At 39.0% G+C, this 15,744-nt stretch overlaps 1 protein-coding gene and 1 pseudogene across 2 annotated transcripts in view; both read left to right on the forward strand.

Moving 5' to 3' along the window:
• The window catches only part of EXD2 (exonuclease 3'-5' domain containing 2), a 53,737-nt gene that overhangs the window by 1,427 nt on the left and 36,566 nt on the right, over nucleotides 1-15,744 (forward strand). The window contains exons 1-2 of one of the 2 annotated variants that reach the window (XM_023726318.1): nucleotides 6,211-6,309; nucleotides 10,632-11,004. In XM_023726318.1, coding sequence (XP_023582086.1) covers nucleotides 10,678-11,004 — 327 coding nt within the window. In that variant the 5' untranslated portion in view covers nucleotides 6,211-6,309; nucleotides 10,632-10,677. Of the gene's footprint in view, nucleotides 1-6,210; nucleotides 6,310-10,631; nucleotides 11,005-15,744 lie in introns of those variants that run through there. The other variant, XM_004370979.2, reaches the window with a different exon arrangement.
• The window catches only part of LOC105757026 (proliferating cell nuclear antigen pseudogene), a 14,062-nt pseudogene continuing 9,685 nt past the window's right edge, over nucleotides 11,368-15,744 (forward strand).

Genomic DNA, 15,744 nt, shown 5'->3' on the forward strand with positions numbered 1-15,744 from the left:
GGTGGGAGGGTGTGGAGGAGTGGGAGGATTTGCTGGGTAGGAGGGTGTGGAGAATTAATGCCTGCCAGATTGCCTACTAGCAATGTATAATAATGTCCGTTTCCCCACACTCTTTGAAACATTTGATATTTTCAGCCTTTTTGATTTTTGCCAATCTGATGGATGGAAAATGAGTTTTCAATGTTGTTTTAATTTGTGTTTCCCTAGTTACTACTGAGATTGAACTTCTTTTTATGATTGTTGGCCATTTGAATTTCCTCTTTTGAGAAACATCACTTCTTTCTATTGGGTTGTCTTTCTCTTGTTGTTTTATAAAAAACAAAAAACCAAGCCTATTGCCGACAAGTTGATTCAGAATCATGGTGACCCCATGTGTTACAGTGTAGGACTGCTCCATAGGGTTTTCTTGGCTGTAATCTTTACAAAAGCACATTGCCAGGCCTTTCTTTTGCAGTGCTACTGGGTGTATTTGAACTGCCAACCATTATATTCTGGCTCTGAATCTTTTGTCATTTGCATATGTTTTAAGTATTTACTCCAATTTATTGCTTTTTTTTAATTTTAAAATTTGCTTGTCTTTTAACCTTATGGCATCTTTGTTGAGCCAAAATTTAAAATTTTATGTTTAAATTTATCAATCTTTTAGAACATGTATTTTGTGGTTACCATTCCTTACCCCCAAAATAAAACAAAAAATACCAAACTGATGCCATTGAGTCAATTCCAACTCATGGCAGCCCCAGGTGTTTCAGGGTAGAACTCCGTAGGGTTTTCAAGGGCTGTGATCTTTCGGAAGTAAATCACCAGGCCTTTCTTCCAAGGTGCCTGTGAATGGATTTGACCTGACAACATTTTGGTTAGTAGCCAAGCCTTAACCATTTGCACCACCCAGTTATGACCCAGCAAATTCACTTCCAAGTATATAAAGAGAAATAAAAACATATGTCCACACAAAAGTTCATAGTAGTGTTATTAATAATAGCCAAAAAGTGGAAACAACCCAAATGTACATCAACTGATGAATGAGTAAACAAATGTAATATATACAATGGAATTTTATTTGTTAATAAAAAAGAATGAAGTACTGATACATGCTGCAACATGGATGAACCTTGAAAACATCTAAATGAAAGAAGCCGGGCACAGAAGACCACATATGGTATGATTCCAGTTACATGAAGTATCCAGAATGGGCAGCTCTAAAGAGACAGAAGATTAGTGATTGCCTAGGGCTGGGGTATTGGAGGGTGGGATGGGGAGTGACTGCTAATGGGTACATGGTTTTTTAGGGGAGTGATGAAAATGTTCTCAAATTAGATTGTGGTAATTGTTGCACAATTCTGAATATACTAAAAACCGTTGACTTGTACACTTTAAATCATGTATTGGTTCGTGAATTACATCTCAGTAGAGCTGTTGAAAGAATAAACTATTTTAACAAGCTGATCTAAAATTAGTCTGAAAAAGAAACTGTAAGAATAGCCAAAAATACTGTTATTTAAATAATGAGGGAGTACATGAGCTGCTAAAATACATGACTTCCAATAAAATAATCATCATCATGAGAGAGTATTTACCCTTTCCTAGATAACCAAGTATAACGTGTAGTATAATATAGGATGTTGTGGTATTGGTCCAGCAAAATTGCAAATTATGCTATAGAACAGAAGAGAGTCTAGGAACAGATCCTGTGTGTGAAAAATTAGAACATATATGATAAATGTAGCATTTCAGAATAATGAGTCAAGAATGGAGAAAATATTCAGGATGACATTATTTGGAAAACAATAATCAGACATACACCCCACCCAAAAAAAATTATTCCAGAGAAATTAAAGTGGTAAGCATTAAAAACAAAACTCAAACATATAAGTTACAGGAGAAAATATAGTTCTCGATCTTGGTACTATTGACATTTTAAGCCAGATAATTCTTCGTCATGGTGGCTGCCCTGTGCAGTGTAGAATGTTTAGCAGCATCCCTGGCTTACCTACTAGATGTCAGTAGCACTGCACCCCCCTACCCTCTAGTTGTGACAACCAAAAATGTCTCCAGATGTTGCCAAATGTTCCTTGGGCGGGGGGGAGGGCAATATCACTTCGATTTGAGAACCACTGAGGTAGGTGAAGGAGTCCCTGGGTATCACAAATGGTTAAGTGATCACAAATGGTTAAGTGCTTGGCTACTAACCGAAATATTGGCAGTTCAGATCCACCTAGTGGTGCCTCGTAAGAAAGACCTGGCGATCTACTTCCAAAAGACCACCAAACCAAAACCAAACTCACTACCATCGAGTTGATTCTGACTCAGTTGACCCTAAAGGACCCCATAGGACAGAGTAGAACTGCTCCATGTTTTCAAGGCTGTAAATCCTTGCAGAAGCAGACTGCCACATCTTTCTCCCACAGAGCAGCTAGTGGGTTTGAACCACTGACCTTTTAGTTAGCAGATGAGAGCTTTAACCACTGTGCCACCAGTGCTCCTTCCAAAAGATAACAACAACAACAAAAAAACCCCAACCCAAACCTGTTGCCGCTGAGTCAATTCTGACTCATAGCGAGGCCATAGGACAGAGTAGAACTGCCCCATAGGATTCCCAAGGAGCAGCTGGTGGATTCAAACGACCTTTGGGTTAGCAGCCTTAGCTCTTAACCACTGCACCACCAGGGCTCCCTATCATGGATTGAATTGTGTCCCCCAGAAATGTGTCAGTTTGGTTAGGTCATGATTCCCAGTATTGTATGATTGTCTACCATTTTGTAATCTGATGTAGTTTCCCTGTATGTGTAAATCCTATCACTGTGATGTAATAAGATGGATTAGCAACATTTATATTGATGAAATCTGAGATTAGATAGTGTCTTAAGCCAGTCTCTTTTGAGATAGAAAGAAGCAAGCAGAGAGACGGGGGACCTCATACCACCAAGAAAGCAGTGCCAGGAGCAGAGCACGTCCTTTGGACCTGAGGTTCCTGTGCTGAGATGCTCCCAGACCAAGGGAAGACTGATGACAAGGACCTTCCTCCAGAGCCAACAGAGAGAGAAAGCCTTCCCCTGGAGCTGATGCCGAATTTTGACTTGTAGCCTGCTAGACTGTGTGAGAATAAACTTTGTTAAAGCCATCCACTTGTGGTATTTCTGTTATAGCAGCACTAGATAACCAAGACAGAAGTTGGTGCCAGGAATGGGGTGCTGCTGTAACAAACACCTGAAATGTGGAAGCCGTTTTGAAACTGAATGGACAGAGGAGCCCCAGTGGCAGAGGACCAGCAGCGGCAGAGAACCGGCAGTGCCGGAGAAGCGGCGGTGGCAGAGAGCCAGCAGCAGCAGAATCCGGAGACCAGTGCAAGACGGCGCTGGAGCCAACCCACGGAGCAAGAGAGCTGAGTGCCTGTGCGCAAGAGGCTTCCTGGAGGAGTGGGATACCTCCAGGTACTTATCAATGGAGCTACACAGCTTTGGAACACTTGCCCCAGCAGGGCAGATGTGGGCGTGAGGTCCGAGGAGCCCAGAGGCCAAGAAACCAGGAAGCAGAATGTGAAGAGACAAGAAACACCAGAAGCCGAGCTGCCTCAGTCTCAAAAGGTATGGCCACAACCTCTGGGGTTTCAAAGAGTGAAGCCATGGCCTCTGGTGTCCTAAGGATGGAGTTTCCACTCAGATGGACAAGGAGAATGGTGTGCTTAAAGCGGAGGAAGCAGAGTTGCTGTCCCAGTGGGCCTGGAAGGCAGAGCGGAAGCCCAGGGCCAAGGGGCCTCCCCTCAGAATCTGGAGCGTGGCCAGTACCTAGAGTCTGGATGGCAATGCCGTTGAGTAAATTGTCTCAGAGAACAGAGGATTATTTTCAAAGCCTTGAGGGCTAATGTATTGTGTTCTGCTGACTTGCTTTGTGCTTGTTATCCCTTCTTTTCCTCCAGTTTCTCACATTTGTAATGGAAATGTGTAGCTTGTGCCTGTTCTGCCATTGTACCTTTGGAAGCAGATAACTTGTATTCTAGATTTCAGAGGTGAAGAGGAATTTCTGGATTTTGGACTTGGAGTTAAGACTTTTGCTATGATATGATGGGTGAATATGTTTTGCATGTTGCAAAGATGTGATTTTTTTGGGGCCAAAGTGTGGAATGTCATGGATTGAATTGTGTCACCCCAAAAATGTGTGTATAAGTTTGGCTAGGTCATGATTCCCAGTATTGCATGATTGTCTATACCATTTTGTAATCTGATGTGGTTTCCATGTATGTGTAAATCCTATCACTATGATGTAATACGATGGATTAGCAACATTTATATTGATGAAATCTATGAGATTAGATAGTGTCTTAAGCCAATCTCTTTTGAGATAGAAAGAAGCAAGCAGAGAGACAGGGGGACCGCATACCACCAAGAAAGCAGTGCCAGGAGCAGAGCACGTCCTTTGGACCTGAGGTCCCTGCGTTGAGATGCTCCCAGACCAAGGGAAGACTGATGACAAGGACCTTCCTCCAGAGCTGACAGAGAAAGCCTTCCCCTGGAGCTGATGCCATATTTGGACTTGTAGCCTACTAGACTGTGAGAGAATAAACTTCTCTTTGTTAAAGCCATCCTCTTGTGGTATTTCTGTTATAGCAGCACTAGATGCCTAAGACACTCCACCCAAAATTACAGCCCTTGAAAATCCTGTGGAGTGTAGTTCTACTCTGAGACACATGGGGCCACCATGATCAGAATCAACTTGACAGCAGTTTTTTGTTGTTTTTTTTTTAAATGGTAACTCTATGTTTAATTGTTTGAGTTTCCATTGAAAAACTCGAACTATTTTCCAAATTGGCTGCACTGTTTTACATTTCCACCAGCAATGTATTAGGGTTGTTTTCCTGATTTTTTAATAATAGCCATCCTAGTGGGTGTGAAGTGCTATTGTGGTTTTGATTTGCATTTCCCTAGTGGCTCATAGTGTTGAACATATTTTCATGTGCTTTTCGTCCATTTGTATATCTTCTTTGGAGAAATATCTATTCAAACTCTTGGCTCATTTAAAAAATTTTTATTTTGGTGAAAATATACATAGCAGAAGATATACCATTTAAAAAATTATTGTGATTTTGGAGAAAATTTACATAGCAAATTAGGTTCTCATTCAACAGCTTCTAAACATTATTCAGTGACATTGGTTACACTTCTCACAATGTGTCAGCATTCTCATTATTTTCATTCGGGTTGTTCTGTTTCCATTAATCTAGCTTCCTTGTCTTGCCTTACCTTCTCATCTTTGGTCTCATTTAGATGACTGTTTACAGGAACACAGAACTCATGGGTGATACTTATTTCATGAACCACTCTGTCTTTTACCTGATAGATGACCACCAGGAGTGGTTTGAGTTCTAAGTTTAAAGGCTATTCCAGGGCCATACTCTTGGAGGTAAAAGATACACCATTTTAACAATTGCTACAATTACAATTTAGGGACACTAATTACATTCTTTAAAGTTGTGCATTTGCTCATTTTTTAATTGATTTATTTATCTTTTTTATTATCGGGTTGTAAGAGTTCTTTATACATTCTAGACACGTGCCCTTATCAGATATATGATTTGCGAATATTTTCTTCCATTCTGTGGGCTGTCTTTTCACTTTCTTGATGGTCAAAATTGTTCTTAAAAATGTTTTTAAAAGTTAAGTTTGCACCCAATTTATATATTATTTAGAGTATTTCTGTAAAACAGTGGATATTCCCTTCCTCATAAGCAAATAGGATACTTGCCGTACCTACCTCAGAGGGCCACTGTAAGGATTAAATGAGTAATATGTACATGAGTAAATATGTAAAGTGCCTGGCACATGATAAGTGCTCTGTAAATGATAGCTGCTGTAGTATCTCTGCTCTTCAGGTTTTCTGTATCTTCAGTAAGGTTTTCTGTTTTTCTTCATGTTGATCTTGTACATTTCTTGTTGAGGTTATTCCTAGGGGTTTTTTTTGTGTGTGTATATATGGTTGTTGTTTTCTGTAGTTTTTAAACAGTTTATATTGCTATTATGATTGGAATTTTGGGGGGGAGATGGGATTTTTTTCTTTACTTTTTTATAATGGGTTAATGGAAATCTATTGATTTTTATTGTTGAGTAGTATTCCGTTGTATGGAGGCCCTGGATAGCACAGATGGTTAAGCACTCAGCTGCTAAATGAAATGTTGGTGGTTTAAATACACACAGAGTTGCCTTGGAAGAAAGCCCCGGGGATCTTCTTCCGAAAGATCACAGCCACTGAAAACCTTTGGAGTGCAGTTGTACCCTGAAACACGTGAGGTCGCCATGAGTCAGAATCAATTCCATGGTAACTGTTTTTTGTTTTTTTTTAAGAAAGCTATAGATTTCTATTGCTGAGTAGGATTCCACTGTATGGATGTACCACTTGGGTTAGTTTTGGTTTTTGGCTATTACAAATAAAGCTGCTATGAACATTCTTGGACAAGTCTTTTTGTGGATAGATTTCTTTTTAATTTAGCTTTAGGTATTATTTTCCTTGATCTCTGTACATTCTTACTTTAAAGGCCTTACCAGGTCGTGCTATGATCTGGTTCCTCAGGTCTGGTATTATGTTTAATGGCTTTGTGAATGATCTTTGATGATATTAGGGTTTTGTTTGTTTGTTACTGGTTTGTTTGTGAGCTCTCTTTTAGGGAATAATCTTCCATAGAACTCCTGCATGTGTTCTACAGTAACATCTTTGTGATTGACTCTGCCTGGGTCTAACAGAGCTCACCAATTTTGAACCAGTTTTACTTTTAATTTCTTCGCTCAGGGTTTCCTTTCATGACAATAAGGTGAATTTGGGCCCTGTACTGCCCAGAGTTCAGGCTTGAGGTCTGCCTTTTCATGAGTAACTGTTCCCACTGTCAGCCTGGGACAGGTGGCTACCTTATTGCCATGAGCCTAGGCCACAGTGGGTGGACACTTTCAAGTTTCTGTTCATGGACAAGGCAACACCCTCCTGGGTCCCAGTTGTGCTGTGGGCCTGTAGCCTAGATTTCTGTCCCTGGATTGGTGATATATCCCAGCTGTCGTGGGTTCTGGCCTCTGTCCAGCTTCATCTCCCACCTACCATGGATTCCCTCTTCCATTCCTGGCACTTGATGGTTTCCCTTTATTCTTTTTGAGCTTAACTGTGTATTAAATTTTATCTTTTTAATGTTTTATCCAGCATTTATATTGTTTAGAGTGGGAAGAGGAAAGTTTTTGTATCTTCTGAGATTATTTTCACCAGGAATTTCTTTAGGCAAGTTATGTAATCTCATCAGGCCTCGGTTTCTTCTTTAATAAAAGTACTAGGGAAAGTACGTGTAAAGTACTTAGCAGAGTGTCTCAAATAAAGTAAATATTTTAAAAACAGCATAGCTAATATATTGTTGTTTTCATTATTATTGGAATACCTGGGTGGTACAAACAGTTAAGCACTTGACTACTGTCTTAGCTAGTGCTGCTATAACAGAGATACCACAAGTGGATGGCTTTAACAAAGAGAAGTGTATTCTCTCACAGTCCATTAGGCTACAAGTCCAAATTCAGGGCATCAGCTCCAGGGGAATGCTTTCTCTGTCGGCTCTGGAGGAATGTCCATTCCGTGTCATCAATCTTCCCTTGGTCTGGGAGCTTCTCTGCACAGGAACGTCAGGTCCAAAGCACGCACTCTGCTGCTGGCATTGCTTTCTTGGTGGTATGAGGTTCCCATGTGTTTCTGCTCACTTCTCTCTTTTATATCTCAAAAGAGATTGGCTTAAGACACTATCCAATCTTGTAGACCTCATCAGTATAACCTCATCATAGCGACAGAGTTTACAACACATAAGGAAATCACATCAGATTACAAAATGGTACACAGTCATACAGTACTGGGAATCATGACCCACACATTTTTTGGGGGACATAATTCAATCCATGACAACTACTAACTGAAAGGTTAGCAATTCAAACCCTCCCAGAGGCACCTTGGAAGAAAGGCCTTGCAGTCTGTGTCCAGAAGGTCACAGCCTTGAAAACTGTATGGAGCAGTTCTACTCTGCAACACGTGGGGTCGCCATGAGTTGGAACAACTTGATGGCAACTGGCTTGGTTTTGGTTTTCATTATTATTTTTATTACGTAATCTTTGTTGTGATTCCATTTTTTTCCTCCAGTGGCTGAATATCTACCGGCATGATTATAACCGGGGTTGTTGTAATTACTAAATTATTTTTATAATTGTGTGGTTTTAGTGACAAAAACAGTACAACATATTCATGGGAGATACTAAGCCATAGAGAAGTGTGGGTGTGTTCAGCAGATTGCTCTGTCTATGGACAGTATAGATTTTAGGCTAGAGCTCACAGATGGAGAACCCAGAGCCCAGAATTGTTTTTATTTGGCTGGCCCAAGTTTTAAAAAATTGTAAATCTATTGCTGACATTAAAAATGATGATATTTCATATGAAATTCAAATGTTTGACTTCTCAGAATCATTAAAATATCTGACTACAGTGGGGCTTCTTCCTGCACAGGATCAATCAACTGGTGCTGAAATGGCTGCTGTCCCGTATTTCCTCCCCATCACTGAGGCCAAGTGCCTCTTGCCACTTATTGTCACACCTTTACTGTTGCTTTTTTTTTTTTTTTTAATAGTACAAAAATAGTACCTTATACCCAATACTCTATCAAAGTGGGAGAACAAAAGATAGTTGGAGAAAGCCACAAGTTATCTGAAAAATGGGAAAGGTACTATAAAGGTACTATTTTGTGGAGGAAATGAAGACTATTCCTATATATTTAATAGGTTGTGTCTGTGTCAGTTTTCTTACACTTGGCTTGCTTCACTTATTTACAGTAGCCTACCTGACCTTGTGGACACTTCAGTTTGCAACCTTTTTCTGAGCATCTTTGATATCTCTCTAAGATCAGCCCTTTTTTTTTCTTTTCTGATCACTTTTTCCCTTTTGTACTGCCCTCACTTACCTTAAAATAGTTTAATCAGTTTCTGTGAAGAACTATTAAGACTTCTGGAGCAACAGGAAAACCTGTTTCCTCCACTCCTACTGCCCACACATTCCAGAAAAGTAAAAAATCTCCCTCCCAACTTGCTGATGATAAAGAAAAATTTTTTTAAATTGAGAAGCAAAAGCTTTCATTCAACAGAGATTGAAGGTTTAAAATGCAAACACCTTGAGGATGATCTGTTAACCAAAATTCATTCATTAATAAATCAGCAAGTATTGTTGTTGTTAGGTGCTGTTGAGCCAATTCTGATTAATAGCGACCCCATGTACAACAGAACAAAATGCTGCTGGGTCCTGTGCCATCCTCCCAGCCATTGTTATGCTTGAGCCCATTATTGCAGCCACTGTGTCAGTCTGTCTCCTTGAGGATCTTCCTGTTTTTTGATGACCCTCTACTTTACCAACCATGATGTCCTTCTCCAGGAACTGGTGTCTTCTGATAACATGTTCGAAGTACGTGAAACGAAGTTTAGCCGTCCTTCCTTATAACGAGCATTCTGGCTGTACTTCTTCCAAGAGAGGTTTGTTTGTTCTTCTGGCAGTCAATGGCGTATTCAATATGGTTCACCAACACCATAATTCAAAGGTGTCAGTTCTTCTTTGGTCTTCCTTATTCATTGCCCAGCTTTTGCATGCATATGAGACGATTGAATATACCGTGGCTTGGGTCAGGCGCACCTTAGTCCTCAAAGTGACGTCTTTGCTTTTCAACATTTTAAAAAGGTCTTTTGCAGCAGATTTGCCCAGTCCAGTAAGTTGTTTAATTTCCTGACTGCTGCTTCCATGGGTGTTGATTGTGGATCCAAGTAAAATGAAATCCTTGACAACTTCAATCTTTTCTCCGTTTATCATGATGTTACTTATTGGTCTAGTTGTGAGGATTTTTGTTTTCTTTATGTTGAGATGTAATCCATACTGAAGGCTGTAGTCTTTGATCTCCATGAGTAAGTGCTTCAAGTCCTCTTCGCTTCAGCAAGCAAGGTTGTGTTGTCTGCATATCACAGGTTGCTAATGAGTCTTCCTCCAGTCCTGATGTGCGTTGTTCTCATGTGGTTCAGCTTCTTGGATTATTTGCTCAGCATACAGATTGAGGAAGTATGGTGAAAGGATACAACCCTGATGCGCACCTTTCCTCACTTTAAACCATGCAGTATCCCATTGTTCTGTTCGAATTGCTGCCTCTTGGTCTATGTACACGTTCTTCATGAGCACAATTAAGTGTTCTGGAATTCTTATTCTTCGCAGTGTTATCCATAATTTGTCATGATCTTCACAGTCAAATGCCTTTGCATAGTCAATAAAACACAGATGAACATCTTTCTGGTATTCTGTGCTTTCAGCCAAAATCCAGTCAGCAAGTAGTGAGATTTTAGCTCATTCTGTTTTGCTTAATATGATTTTATGTGACTAAGGGCATATAAAGGGCAATTGGCAGAGGACAAGAGCGTTTACTTGGGTGAGGATGGAGAAAGATGGAGTACAGAGTACAAAAGTGAAAAAATAAAAATACAACTTTTTGTTTTTCGTTTGTGAGTGGATGGATTGTAAGTGGAACATTTTTTAGGGGAAAACTTGTTTAGATATAGGTGTATATTATGTAAATAAATATATTTTTGCCGTTTGTTTTGCAGATTGTGGGATTAGTGATATGCTTTCCTGAACAGCAGAAAGTCAAAGATGTCTAGACAGCATACAGTGGCTTTGACAGTGACCACCCTTCTGGGTGTGGCTGTGGGGGGTTTTGTCTTGTGGAAAGGCATTCAGCGCCGGAGGAGTAAAACGAGCTGTGTGACCCAGCAGCAGCAGAAAGGGCCAGGCAGTAGAGAGCTGCCTCCTCCAGAAGAGATCCAGCTGCACTCTAGTGCCCCCAGAGCTTCATGGGAGGAGAGGATCCTCGAAGCAAAGGTGGTGACTGTGTCTCAGGAGGAAGAGTGGGATCAGATCCAGCCCTTGCTTAAGAGTGAGTTAGAAGATTTTCCAGTGCTTGGATTCGACTGTGAGTGGGTAAGTTAAAAAGCAAAAATAAAATAAATCTTTTCTGCTTTTCCAACTAGGGGACTTGGATGGTCAAGTAGAGAATAAAGTTAAAAGAAAATTAGCTTGTTCTTGACTTGCTTGCAAATAGATTTTAGAGGAGAAGTGCTGCTTTTCTCAGGATAGTGGAATGCTTAAGATCATAGATTCTGGAGTCAGATCTATGTCAGTTCCATTTTCACCACTTATCATTCTGTGACTTGGACAAGTCAGTTAGCCTCTCTCAGTCTCAGCTTACTTATTTGTAATAGGGATGTAATGGTACCTATCTCCAAGGGCTTTTCTAAGGATTCAAATAGCTAACCCTTGAAAAAGCTTCAGCACAGCTTTAACATGCAGTACGTACTCATTAAATATTAGTTATTATCAATGTATTTAACAATATATTATGAAGATGCCATGGAGAAGATAGTTAAGAAGATCTATTTAAGTGGAAATTATTCCTCTAATTAGGATTCAAAAAGATAATATTTGAAACATTGTTTACTATAAGCCATGTGCTATGCTATGTACTATGCCATGTACTATGATGTATTACATCAGGAAAATCTGCTGCAAAAGTCCTCTGTAAAGTTTTAAAAAGCGAACATGTCACTTTGATGACTGAAGTGCATATGACCCAAGCCATAGTCTTTTCAGTCTCCTCATCTTTATGTGAAATTTTGCTAGTGAAAAAGGAAGACAGAAGAATTGATGTTTTCAAATTGTGGTGTTGGTGAAGAGTATTGAACATACCATGGACTGCCAAAAGAATGAACAAATCAGTCTTAGAAGAAATACACCGAGCATGTTTCTTAGAAGTGAGGATGGTAAGACTTCTGCTTACTTACTTTGGACATGTCATCAGGAAAGACCAGTCACTAGAAAAGGATATCATGTTTGGTAAAGTAGAGGACCAACAAAAATGAGGGAAACCTTCAATGAGATGGATTGACACAGTAGCTGCAACAGTAGACTCAAACACCAATGATCCTGGAGGTGGTGCAGGACCATTTTGTTATACAAGAGGTTACCCTGAGTTGGAGCCAACTTGATGGCAACTTACAACAAGAGTCTACTGCCTCTAGTTAATTTTTCGAATAGCTTTTTCTTTGGGGAGTTACAATATAGCTGTAGTAAAGATAATATAGTAAACCTACTCTTCTGTCACTCTGATTCACTGAGTGACTTTGTAACCTCCTTGAAACAGAAGGTAATTCAAATATATTAATAAATAATTCTTATTTCCTCATCTCTTATTAATTCAGCATAATATCTTGCCAAGATTCTCTGATACATGTCTTCTAAATACCAGTAATACAAGCAAGAGCCAGGAAATATAATCAAAAGATGCCCTAAGCAGAATACCTGAAAAACCTGTTGTCCTCAAGTCAATCCCGACTCATGGCATCCCTATAGGACAGAGTAGAACTGCCCCGTAGGGTTTCCAAGGCTGTAAATCTTTTTTTTTTCCTCAGTTCTTTTTTTCCCCTATTGAGAATATACACAGCAAAACATACACCAATTCAACAGTTTCTACATGTACAATTTAGTGACATTGATTACATTCTTTGAGCTGTGTAACCATCCTCACCCTCCTTTTTGAGTTGTTCTTCCCTCGTTAACATAAGCTCACTGCCCCCTAAGGTCCCCATCTAATCTTTCAAGTTGCTGTTGTCAGTTCGATCCTATATAGATAGTTCTTAAAAGAGCATAATGCTCAAGACAGACTTTTTTATTAGTTAAGCTAAACTATTGTTTGGTTTTAAGATGACTTTAGGGCACATTCTTGGTTTAAGGTTTAAAGATTATCTAAGGACAATAGTTTCTGGAGTACATCTACTCTCCACGGCTCCAGAAAGTCTAGAGTCCATGAGAATTTGAAATTCTGTTCTGCATTTCTCCTCTTTTGATCAGGATTCTTCTACGGAATCTTTGATCAAAATGTTCAGTAATGGTATCTTGGGCCCCATCCATTTCTTCTGGTCTCATGGCAAAGGAGGCAGTTGTTCATGGCAGCAATTAGCCACACATTCCATATCCTCCTCCTGTTCCTGACTCCTCTTCTTCCTCTGTTGCTCCAGGTGAATAGAGACCAGTTATTGTGCCTTGGATGATTGCTTGCAAGCTTTTAAGACCCTAGCACTATGCAACAAGAACAGCAGCACTAAACATGTTATTAGGCCAATTAACTGGGATTTCCCCTAATGCTGTAAGTCTTTATGGGAGCACACTGCTGCGTCTTTCTCCGATGGAGCCGCTGGTGTGTTCTAATGGCTGATCTTTTGGTTAGCAGGCGAGCACTTTAACCAGTGCACAGCAGAGCTCCTCTAAGCACAATTGCTGCCACAGAATCAGTTCACAGAGTGGTAGGAGGAGCTACTAGATTCCAACGCAATGATGACAGCAAGAAGAGAGCACCTGACAATGTGGGAAAAGCTCAATCACAAAAACCCTTTCACCAGCTACTGAGGATATTTCTTTTTATCAGCAATAGTAGTACAGTTGGCCCTCCATATCCGCAGGTTTCTGCATCTGCTGATTCAACCAACTGTGAATTGAAAATACTTGGGGGAAAAAAAAAGTTCCAAAAAAGCAAAACTTGAATTTGGTGTGCTGAGCCCTACGCTGAATCCTTAAGAATGAAATGATGTGTAGCCATACCTTGCTGTATCCTCCTGCCATTTCACAGATCCTCAGTCTTTCTTCAGCACTCATTGTTTAAACATTGTTCTTTTGGTACTTGTGTTGTGTGCACCCTTTGTTTCTGTGGGAAAGAAAAGACTCCTAAAAAGCAGTTAAGTGGTCAAAGCAGTCCCCCAAAGGCTAAGAGGGAGCGTAAAATGCTATTTACATAGCACTTTACAACTGTTTACGTAGCATTTACATTGTATTAGGTATTATAAGTAATCTAGAGATGATTTAAAGAATAAGGGAGGATGTGTATAGGTTATATGCAAATACTATGCCATTTTATATAAGGGACATGATCCAAAGTTTTTGGTATCCGTGGGAGTCCTGGAACCAGTCCCTCATGGATACCAAGCGAGGATTGTAGTTTATACCAATACTGTCAGATTTTTAAATTTTGGCTATTTTGATGGATATATAGTAGAATTTTATTGTGATTTTAATTTTCATATCCTTGACAATTAATAAGCTTGAACATCATTTTATATTTTATCGACTATTTAGATATCCTCTTTTATGGAGTGCCTGTTCAGTCTTTCACCTTTTTTTTTTATTGAGTTGTCTTTTTCTTACTGATACATAGAGCTCTTTATATATTCTGGTTATGAACCCTTGTGAGTTAAATGTATATTGTAAGTATCTTCTCCCATTCAGTGGGTTGCCTTTAAATGTTATCTTTTGATAAACAAAAGATCTGTATAGTACAATTTATCCATTTTTTTCCCTACCAGTAGTTTATGAAGGTATGCTCCTATATTATTTTCTAGGAATTTTGTGATTTTAACCATGCACATTTAGATTTACAGTGCACCTAAAATTTACTTTTCTGGGTGTGCGTATACAATGTGAGGTTTTGGGTCAAGTTCATTGTTTCCCCACATGGATATCCAATTGTCCTAGCATATGTATTGAAAGGTCACTTTTCTGCAATGCCACTTTGTCACAAATCAAGTGTCCATTTATGAGTAGATCTGTTTCTGGGCTCTCTGTTGGTCTATTTGTCTATTCTTGCACCAATAATCACGAACTGTCTTAATTACTGTTGCTTTGTATTTGGGATGGCAAGACCTCCCATCTTGTTCTTCTTTCAGAATGTCTTGGATATTCTTGGTCCTTTGCATTTCTTTATAAATTTCAGAATCAGCTTTTCAGATTCTACAAAAAAATTTCTTGAGATTTTGATTGAGATTGCATTGGATCAATAGATCATATCATGGGGAATTGACTTCTTTTCGATGTTGAGTTTTCCAGTCTAAGAATATTTGTTTAGATCTTTAATTTTGCATAATGATGTATTTATGATTTTCTGTGATCTTGTTTTTTTATTCTATCGTAAATAGGATCTATAAAAAATTTTTGTGTTTCTGGTACATAAAAATGCAAGTGATTTTTTAATGTATTTCTGTGGTACTAATGAACATTGCTAAACTTTTTAATTCAAATAACTTATTTGTAGATTCTTTTTTATTTACTATGCACACTATTATATCTTCTGTGAAAATAACAATTTTCTTTCTTTCCAGTGTGTACACTTTTTGTTGCCTTGCAATACTGGCTAGGGTCACAGTACAGTATTCAGTAGAAGTAGTGGTAGTGGGCATCCTTGACTCATGCTTTATCTCAAAATGAAAGCTTTCAACATTTTCATCTTGAAGTATGATATCTCCAGTAGGTTTGTTTTTAGACTCCTTTATCAGGTTAAATACATTAAATTCTATTCTTGGTTTGCTAAGAGATTTTTTTTGCTTGTTTTTAATCATGAATAGATGTTGAATTTTGTCAAATGCTTTTTCTGTATTTCTTGAGATTATCATGTAATTTTTCTCCTGTATTCTGTTATTGTGGTAAAATACATTGATTTTTGAATTAGTGGAGTAAACCCAATTTGGTTGTGATTCTTATCTTTTTATACATTGCTGAATTCATTTTGCCTAGTGTTTTTTAGAGGATTAAAAAAAAAATTTCCAGAAGAGTAAAAAGAGAACCTACAGACTGGGAAAAAATTTTTCGACATTACAAGTCAGACAAAGGTCAAACCTC

Source organism: Trichechus manatus, unplaced genomic scaffold, assembly GCF_000243295.1.
Source record: "Trichechus manatus latirostris isolate Lorelei unplaced genomic scaffold, TriManLat1.0 scaffold00010, whole genome shotgun sequence".
In the NCBI taxonomy this organism is placed as follows: Eukaryota; Metazoa; Chordata; class Mammalia; order Sirenia; family Trichechidae; genus Trichechus; species Trichechus manatus.